Source organism: Pelodiscus sinensis, chromosome 1 (assembly GCF_052426305.1).
Source record: "Pelodiscus sinensis isolate ZL-2025 chromosome 1, ASM5242630v1, whole genome shotgun sequence".
Lineage (NCBI taxonomy): Eukaryota > Metazoa > Chordata > Testudines > Trionychidae > Pelodiscus > Pelodiscus sinensis.
Genome location: NC_143052.1, coordinates 187,824,345 through 187,833,938, shown reverse-complemented (window position 1 = coordinate 187,833,938; position 9,594 = coordinate 187,824,345). Strand labels below are relative to the sequence as shown.

The 9,594-nt window shown below is 42.4% G+C and overlaps 1 protein-coding gene across 13 annotated transcripts in view; it reads left to right on the top strand.

Annotated features, from left to right (window-relative positions):
- SYNJ1 (synaptojanin 1) overlaps positions 1–9,594 on the top strand; it is a 98,613-nt gene continuing 89,019 nt past the window's right edge. For 12 of the 13 annotated variants that reach the window (XM_075910838.2, XM_075910881.2, XM_075910819.2 and 9 more), the window contains exons 1-2: positions 1–146; positions 1,548–1,693. In XM_075910838.2, the coding sequence (XP_075766953.2) occupies positions 52–146; positions 1,548–1,693 (241 nt within the window). In that variant the 5' untranslated portion in view covers positions 1–51. Of the gene's footprint in view, positions 147–208; positions 667–1,547; positions 1,694–9,594 lie in introns of those variants that run through there. The other variant, XM_006126042.5, reaches the window with a different exon arrangement.

Here is a 9,594-nt window from a genome sequence, read left to right as displayed (position 1 = left end):
CACCTTCCGCCCCCTTTCCCCCCCCCCCAACTTCCGGCCCCGGGCGGCGCAATGCGGAAGAGATGGTCGGGCCAGAGCGGAAGTGAGGCAGCCGCTGTAGCCGGCAGCAGCAGGAGGCGCCCCTGGAGGTGGCGGCGGCCAAGCCGGTAGGGGCCGGGCGGTGCTGACCGGGGCCTGCGCGGGGCGGGGGCGCTGCGGCCCGGGGCGGGGGGGAGGCTGCGCGGCGCAGCCCAGCCCAGGTGCCACCGTCCCCGCGCGGGGCTGAGGGAAGCGGCTTCGCAGCGGCACAAGATGGAGGCCCCTTGAGTCTCAGTGACACCCACACGGCCCGTCTGTCTGGTGCGGGAGTGCTCGGGTCCGTCCGTCCCTGGGGCGGGGCAGGGCTGCCCTGTCTCCCGGGTCTCGGGCTGGGCTGGCTCTGCCGTAGGGGAGGCTCTCGGTCCCTCCCTGCCCCGTGGCGCGAGCAGATCTCCGCACGCAGCCCGCGGGCATTCTCCCCGGGAGCCCCGGCCCGGGATGACCTCGCTCGTGTCCCGCCCCCGCCGCTCCTCTGCGGCGCCTCTGCCCCCCTCGAACAGGAATAAGCCGAGCCTGGGCTTCTGCCGCTGCTCCATCAGAGCATTTGGCAGAGTGCTCTGTGCCCGCCGGCCTCCTGGGATGAGACAGGTAAATATCGGACCTCAAGGGAACTGAGAAATGGAGAGGCTCTGGGGATACTGCTAGGATAGAGGGTAACTATTCTGATTTTAAAAGGCCCTACCCTTGCTACTAATAACATCTTAGACTGGCTAAAAAATGATCTCAGAATCACTGGGTTAATTTAAATAATTAAAAACTACAAAAACAAAAGGGAAAATATGCAAAAGGCAAAAAAAATTGCTCTGTTTTAGCAATCTCACCTTCCAATTTCTAGTCAATTTCACTAGCCCGGTGTTGTAATAGATAATGCAGGGAAGGGTTTGAATCCAAACCAAACGCAACAACAAAACTCCCAGATCCATTAAAACCACCAAGGTAGCAAAACATTTCTATCACTATTAGGCTTTGTAAAAATAAACAGGTTCGGAGCTTAAACTCTCTGACAGTGGCCCTTTGGTCATACTCACTAATTGAGTAAAAAATGGAACCTGTCTTAACTCCCAGTCACCTACTTTCATCATTAGGTTGTTATCACTCTTTGTGCTCACTGTTTAAGTCAATAACTCCCTCTCATCAAAGAAATAATAAGCTGTTAAAACAAATGGATTTGTTAATGAATTTGCAAGTAAGCTCTCTTTAAAGTTGCTTATTTTCTAAAAAACAACTCATGGTAATGCTTATCTATAAATATCCCTTGAGTCTGTTTTTCTGAGTAAACTGAACTTAAATCATTCAGCCCTTCTATAAATTCTGTCTTCCTCATGGCCTTTCATGTCTTCACTCTTCTTGTCTCCTTCCCTATTAAATACTCTTAAAATAACTGAGTCAGGGTGGAAGTTGGTGCTACTTTGCAGTGAGAACCCTGGAGGTAGAGGAAGTTTTCACTGGCATGGTCTTGTATTGCACAGGTCTGCCTCTGGTAAAGGAAAAATGGCTTTCAGCAAAGGATATCGTGTCTATCACAAATTGGATCCACCTCCATTCAGTGTGATAGTGGAAACCAGAAATAAGGAAGAGTGCCTCATGTTTGAGTCTGGAGTTGTGGCTGTCCTCTGTAAGTCAATATGTTAAGTAGAATGTGAAAAGTTGATAAATGCATTTCCATGTCAAACATATTTTCATTTTTAATACATTCACAGATTATGAAAATGACTTATTATATCCCTTAATCTGTCATTTCCCAGTTCTTACAGTAACTGTTCAGTCTGTTCTATTATGATAGTTTTCATTTCTTAACCTCAGTTTTGTATGTATTATTGCTTTGTCTTGCTATTTTCTATATTATAGAAAGTAGCAAGACAAAGCAATAATCTATAATAACGTCCATTTCCATTCCCAAGGTCTGTTAAAAATAAAAAACATGCATATATGCAGTCCATCTTATATTACTAATAAGAACAAAATTTTTGAAGAAAGGTATTTTTACATAGCAGTCATTTTTATAAAGATTCAGTAAAGTCTATATAAAATGATCAGTGTAACTTGACATGAAAATATTCACAGATGGTTTTTAGAATCATTTCATCTCTCACGCTTGTTTGGAATCTGCAGAGCAACATTTGGTAGAAGCTGTTGTAGGTCTCTCAGCCATTTCAATGCCTTTTCTGTGGTGGTGTGAATATCATCCAATTCACTTTTGAATCTATGTTTGGGGCACTGAATTATGATGCATTCAATAGTTTGGATGTTATCAATACTTTTGCATGAGGGTGAGTCTTTGATTTTTCCACTTGTGCATCAAGCAGTTGTATCTTCTGTGGTTTGTTCAGATTAGGGATGTTAGGAAGTGTGTAATTTGGTAATTGTGTAGTTGACAAAAATTGTGAGTCGGTATGGAGCCAGACTGACCATGCTCTGGCTCCCAAAATAAATGCGGGGTGTTGCTTGTAACCAGTAGCGTTAACTGAGTAGCATTTACTTATTGTCTAGCCAGATACACTTCTACATCTCTACTTCCCTAGTTCAGATGCAGTTCAACGTGCTCAAAAGTCTGTGTGCACGTTATCCGGTCAGTAATACTATGCTTGTTTGAAATAGTACGTGGGGTCCAGATGCTTTGCTGTTCCCAGTCAGGATCCAGAGACATGAGGTGGCCACAAGTTTTTCATGATTCCAGGCATTGTTGGGGTATGTTGTTCATAACCTGCAGGATGGGAAGTTCTGGATATTTTTTGGTGAATTTAAGTTCTGATGCTGCCCTAAATCTCAGTGGATAACTACTGGAGAGTCAGATAACTACTGGAGAAATAGAAAGCCATGAGAGGAGGTGTTGATTTTAGAGTTCCTATGATGATTCACATGGTCTGATGTAGCTGCCTGTTCACCAGTTCAGTATGGAAGCTTCTTGTCTACTATGCCAGGGCTAAAGCCAATATTTGTAGCAGTGGGGGGGCAGTTGATCCTGTGGAAGAAAACATTGTCCTCACTCTGCGTTTGTAAGCAACAAGTAGCCAGAGGCAGTTTTATTACAAGCTGCAGCAAGGGAAAAACTGGTTCGGACGGGGGGGAGCCCCCTCTCCGAGGCAGATCTTTGAATCCAAGCAATTTTGAAGCAGTTTATATACTACCTATTAGATATAATAACAATTAGTCGCCTTCCCATTACAAACACCAATGGCTAACAGTTATTTTAGTTCCACCCAGATGCTCCTTATCTCAAGGTCCCTGCCAGAGTCAGCATTCTATCCTTATCTCCATATGGAGGTGAGAGGCAAAGGCAGCGTCTGATTACAGATCTTGCGTTGTCAGGCCATAGACTTAGCTTGACTCTTGCTCTCTTGCTAACAAGACCAAGATGGCTTCACACAAATTCCCTTTTCCTGCCTCCACAATCCCTAGCTTGTTTCTACAAACTGTTGGGATGTGAATGACTAGTCTACTATCTGGAGCTTTCAAAGTTGAATAGCTCTGGGGGCCACGATGATACTTTCAACACATGCCGAGGGCCGCAACTTAATTTGGTTGCATATATATGCAAATAACTTATTTCACACTGACAGGCATGTATACAAAGATTAAGGCAAGACTACACAACACACAGGCCTGATTTAACTAAATTCTTCTGATATTAATAAAATGCACTATTTACCCAATTTCTGCCCATATAACAGCACTTTTAATGAGCAATGGCAGTCCAGGAGTTTAACTACTAAAACGCATATCAACAGAAGACCATTATACTGACTACTTTTTTGTTTTGCCTCCCACTTGGGTTGAGCCCTGCGTAAATCCAAACCACACTTCAGGCCTCATGTGGCCCGCAGGCTGCATGTTGAGTAGCCCTACGATAAGCAAATGCTTATTGGAGAGTTGACACACTAGTTTACTAGTCACTCTCCCTCCTCCCTTTCCACCCCCCGCTGCCTCTATCAGAAAGAGGCTGATCCCGGACTCCATGTGGCGCTGCTGCTTTGAAACACCGCAGGGGGCATGGGGCCAGCAGGGGACTGCTTGAGTCCCCCACTAGCCCCATTCTCCCCACAGCGTTTTTGCCTTTGAGGTGTAGCAACAGTCCCAGGGCTGTTGCTACACTTCAAAGGTAGAGGCGCCCTTATCGATTAATCAAATAGTCAATGCAAGTTGCATTGACTACTTGATTAGCCGATTAATCTAAATTTAACATCCCAAGTTAACTTCTGAATAATATTAGTGTGAGTTTTTGCTTTAGGGGCTATATTTTTAAGGTAATCATGAAAGGTCAGTATGTGGTCAAGAACAGTGTTCCCTCTAAATTTTTCTAGCTATGTGTGCAATAAACTTTAAGTGCACCATGGCATATGCAGGTGGGCACCACCAATAGAAACAGGCTTTTTCAGCTGCTAACTGTGGTGTTCAGTGGCTTGAAAATCTTCACGGGGGGGGGGATCCCTTTGGCCAGCTGCAGTAGCAGACAATATGCTGCTGACAGATTGATGAAAGTAATTCTTGAGTTTTCATTGGAATCTAGATTTGATGTTTGAAGTGAGGGCCAGGACATGGCCACAGCAACTTCTGTGTGACTGGTAAACCAGCTTGTTGCTTGGATTAGCTAGCGTCCACAGGGGGCCTGATTTAGTTTAGACTCATATGCTCCGTCATCTTGTAAGTAGCCCTCAAGAGGGAGATAATGTAATTAGAAGAGTGATCTTCAGGTTTTCCAGGATTCAGGAGTGCAGTAACCTTTGCTTTTCTCCACATATGGGGATTTCACTGATCTCCAGGATGTTGGTAAAAAGTTGTATCATTTATTTCCGCCCAAGTGGACTCAGGATAGTCTTTTCCTGCTTCTTTTCTTGTTTGTTTTGATCTCCTTGTGAATGGCCCAGACCATTGGAATATTGATGTGTACGTGGATGTCCCCTGCCAAAGTTGATGCTGGACTTGCCTGCATACACTTTGTTACTGGCTGTTTTCATGTCCAGAAATGCTTAGCAACAAGAGCATTGGCTCTCACCTGCAGCCTGGTGATGTGTGCATATTTGCAGCCCCCCCAAGTGTCTTAGCAAGTTCCATGCTTCCCCCTTTTGTGTGATGTTTAGACCTATGCGTTCAAGCCACTATTTTTGCCTTGCTGCATCCAGTAATGCCCGGAGGACTTTTCCAGTTTCTAGGTCTCTACAATTATTGTATTTGTGTGAGAGCTCTTAGGTCTCTAGAGTCCAGCAAGGAGTGTACGATGATTTGCCTCCTTGAGGGCCCTCTTCTTTGCCATGGAGATTAGGAATGCAGTAAAATGGTTAGAAGTCTTCTGCATTGGGGGACTGTGGGAGATTTGTGTTGTCCGCTGTCATAGTGAAAGTGGTCCTTTCTGCTTCTTTGACGTTCCAATGCAGGGCTAGTTTTTAGTAGAGAACTGGGATTTGTATGCCAATATGGTTCAATACTGGTCTTTGCTGACTGTTTAGGAAGTCATCGGAGACCATCTGCGATGCAGGTATCAGTGTGCCTCTGTCATCTTTAGAGATAAATGGTGACCAGTCAAGGCAGTATCATCTGCTCCATCTTGTAAAGTGGAAAGTGACGTTCTGTTTTGCATTAAAAAAGCAGAGCATATCATTTGCTGATGCCCTCTGTATCTTTTTTTTTATGTTCAGTGCTGTTTTCTGCATTGCCCCACTGCATGTGGTGACTGTTAAAATTGCCCTTAAATACAGCATGGTCTTGCATCTTCTGCAGAGCTGCTTGAGACCACTATGCGCTAGCCCCTTCTAGAGTCAATTTAACTGTATTTGTATTTGAATAATTAAAAATAAAACACTAAACATAAAATTCATCCTCGCAGCAGTCATTGTTACCATTTTAAATTAAAGTCAGTACTTTCATTCTGAAGGAATGCTTAAATTTAATTTAAGATTTGATTAAGCAATTTCAAACAAATCAACAGTGACATTTACGTTTGCCATCTCTGGCAGACATCTCCATTGTGGTTCAATATGGTTAGTTTTTTAGTGTTTTTCTCAGAAAGTGATTCCTTCTGGTCTGTAAGTAGATTTTTATATTTACTAAAGCTCACCTCTCTGTAAGCTGATGGGGGGGAAAAAGGCATAAAATAGGATAAGACCTTGGATTGGCTAGCATCCACAATGGGGCCCAATTTTAGGTTAGAATCATATGCACGTGTCCCTTCATAAGCTTCCAGGAAGCACAAAGATCTAGTGGATGTGGGCTCATCCAGAGAGCTGCACAGGAACGCCTGCCATTGTTCACACAGTTGTATTGGGGAGTGATAGATGGTAGTTTGCTGTACTGTTCAGTGTTTGGTTACATGGCTGAAGTCTGCCTGGGAGCTGGGACTTCCAATGTGAAACTGACATAGCAAGGAATGAGTTCTCGGAAGCTGTCCTTTAAATCCCAGATGCTGACCATTCTCCCCTAACACATGCACTCCCTGGTGACCATAGCTCCCTGCAACTCCTTCCCCATACTTATTGGTTTCTTACCTCCAGCAGGTGCATGAAGCTCAATCATGCATCCCACTCTGCCCATCAGCCACTGTGGTTCTAATGCTGGGGAGAGCCCAGATTCCATGTTACTGTTTTAATTGTGCAGTTCTGTGTTCTTGTGGATTTCATAGAGCCCTACCAGATGGTAGAAAGTCCTCCTTTGCTCATTGCAGGCAACTGAAGAGTGGAGATAGCCTGGCTGATTCACTGTAGCAGTACAGGAAGGGAAATCACCTTTCTGATGGGATAGCAGTTGCTCTCTGCAGTGCACAAATATTTAATGAGAATTATTATATTTTTAATTTTTAAAAATAAGTGATTTTTGTTTACTAAATGGGATATAATTACATAGTAGGCTCCAACTAAACTGTGAATACAGGATCTGTGGAGACGCTGACATTTACCACTAAAGCTGTGAGATCAATGGTTTTCAACCTCTGGTCTGTAGACTAAGATTTCCAAAGGATCTGCCCCTCCATTTGACAATGTTTAAGGGTTCACAAATGGAAAAAAATGTTGAAAACCACTGTTTTAGAGCAGCTGTTCTCAACCAGGGGTCTGTGGCTACAGCGGGGGGCTCACAAATAAAAAGTTTGAGAACTCCTGTCTTATGGGGCTTAAAAGAGAGCATGTTTATTGCTCTGCAGAGAGCCCATACAGGTTAGTATGATAGCCTCATGAAAGACAAGTGAAACTGATTAGGTGTATTAAATGCAGAGGAAATTTGTTTCCTGTTTCCTTTCAGTGATAACTTTATTATTAGAGCTGTCAAACTATTTAAAAAGTTAATTGCAATTAATCATGGCATTAAACAATAATATAATGCTATTTATTTCAATATTTGTGAGTGTTTTGTACTTTTCAACTATAGGTTGAGCCTCTCTAGTCTGGTACCCTCAGGACCTGACAGGTGCAGAAACAAAGCATTTGTCAAACCATGGGAGGTCAACTATAGACTGAAGGCTTGAATGCCAGTCCTGGCTGCTGCCCTTCTGCTACTGCCTGAGGTCCCAGCTGCCTGTTTCACTTCTGCCACCCCCAGCTGTGGTCACAGCTTGGGGCAGTGAGAGACATGAGTGGGAGTAGAGTCAGAAACTTGATCCTATTCATAAGCAGATCTATGGCTAACTAAATGATGCTGTAACACGGATGTTGTCAGACTAGTTAGGTTCAACCTGAATACTGATTTTAATCATAACACAGAACACACAAGTATACAATGCTCACTTTATATTTTTATTACAGATACTTGCCCTTGAATAAACAAAAGAAATAGCATTTTTCAGTTCACCTAATACAAGTACTGTAGTGCAGTCTCTTTATCATGAAAGTTGAACTTACAAATGTAAAATTATGTTATGCGTAACTTACCCCACCATGACAAGGGCAAACCTAGTATTTATCTTTAAAAAGGAGAGCAGCAAAGATTGGGGGAATTATGAATCATTCAGACCTGGAATGGTATTGAAACACATTATTAAACAACCCATTTGTAAGTAACTAGAGAATAATAGGGTATAAGAGCATCAGTTTGTCAAGAGCAAATCGTGTCAAACCATTTTAATTTCCTTGTTTGACAGGGTTACTGATCTGATGGAAAGGAAGAAGTAGATGTGATATATTTTGTTTTTAGAAAGATCTTAATTTGGCACAGTCCCACATCATGAACTCGTGCACAATTTAGGAAGATGTGGTCTAGATGAAGTTTCTATAAGGAGGATGCATAACCAGTTGACAGACCAGACTCGTGCAGTTATAAAGGGCTTGCTGTCAAACTGGGAGAAAAAAGAGCAAATGGGATCCCATAGGACCCTGTCCTAGGTCTGGTACTAATCACCATTTTCATTAATGACTTGGATAATGGTGTGGAAAGTATTCTGATACAATCTGTGAAAGACATAAAACTAGGAGGGGTTGCAAATACTTTGGAGGACAAGATTAAAATTTGAAACCAACTTTACAAATTGAAGAATTAGTCTGAAATCAAGATGAAAGTCAGCAAAGACAAGTGCAAAGTACTACACTTGGGAAGGAAAAAGCAATTGTACAAATACAAATCAGGAATAACTGGCTAGGCGACAGTCTAGCAGAAAATAATCCGGGGCATTATAGTGGATCACAAATTGAGTCTGCAATATGAAACAGTTGCAAAAAAGGTAATATTCTGGGGTGCATAAACAGGAGTGTAATATGTAAGATGCTCTAATTGGCGCTGGAGAGGCCTCAGCTGGAGCATTGTGTCCAGTTTTGAGCATCATGCTTTAAGAAAGATGTGGACAAATTGGAGAAGAGCAATAGAAATGATAAAATGTTTAGAAAACCTGATCTATAATGAAAGGTTTAAAAAATCTGTGAATATTTAATCTTGAGAAAAGAACAAGAGTGACATGGGTAAGTCTTCAAATATGTTAAGGGATGTTATAAAGAGAAAAATGTTAAATTGTTCTCTGTATCTACTGAAGGCAAGACAAAAAGTAATCTGCTTAATTCGCTCCATGGGAGATTTAGGTTATCTATAAGGAAATGTTTCTAACTACAGTTAAGTACTGAAATATCTTACCAAAAGAGATTGTGGAATAATTTTTAAAGAACAGGTTAAACATCTGTCAGAGATGATGTAAATATACTTAGTCTTCTCTGTGTGTGGGTCTGGACTAGATAACCTCTCAAAGTCTCTTCCATTCCTGTGTTTCTGTGAGTTTATGATTAAGAGGTTGAGTGGGTTTGAAACTATAATGTGAAAATCTTCTTCAGGATGTGACTTTGCGGCTTTTATGGCGGAGAAATGATAGTGTGTTTTTGAAGAAATTCATTTTCTCAAGTCTATTGGCCTGTGTTTTCTGCCACTGTTGCTAGTTTTGTTTCTTCCTGCCTTTTTATGTTGTAGGTCATCAGAAAACAGCAACAGTTTGTCTAGCTGATTAGTTGGGAAAGTGCACTTTTGGCTGGTACTTGAGTAACAGCAGTAACTGAGAGGCTTCACTAATTCTGTTTCTTTCCTTTTTGCATCTTAGTTCAAGTTAGACATTTCTGC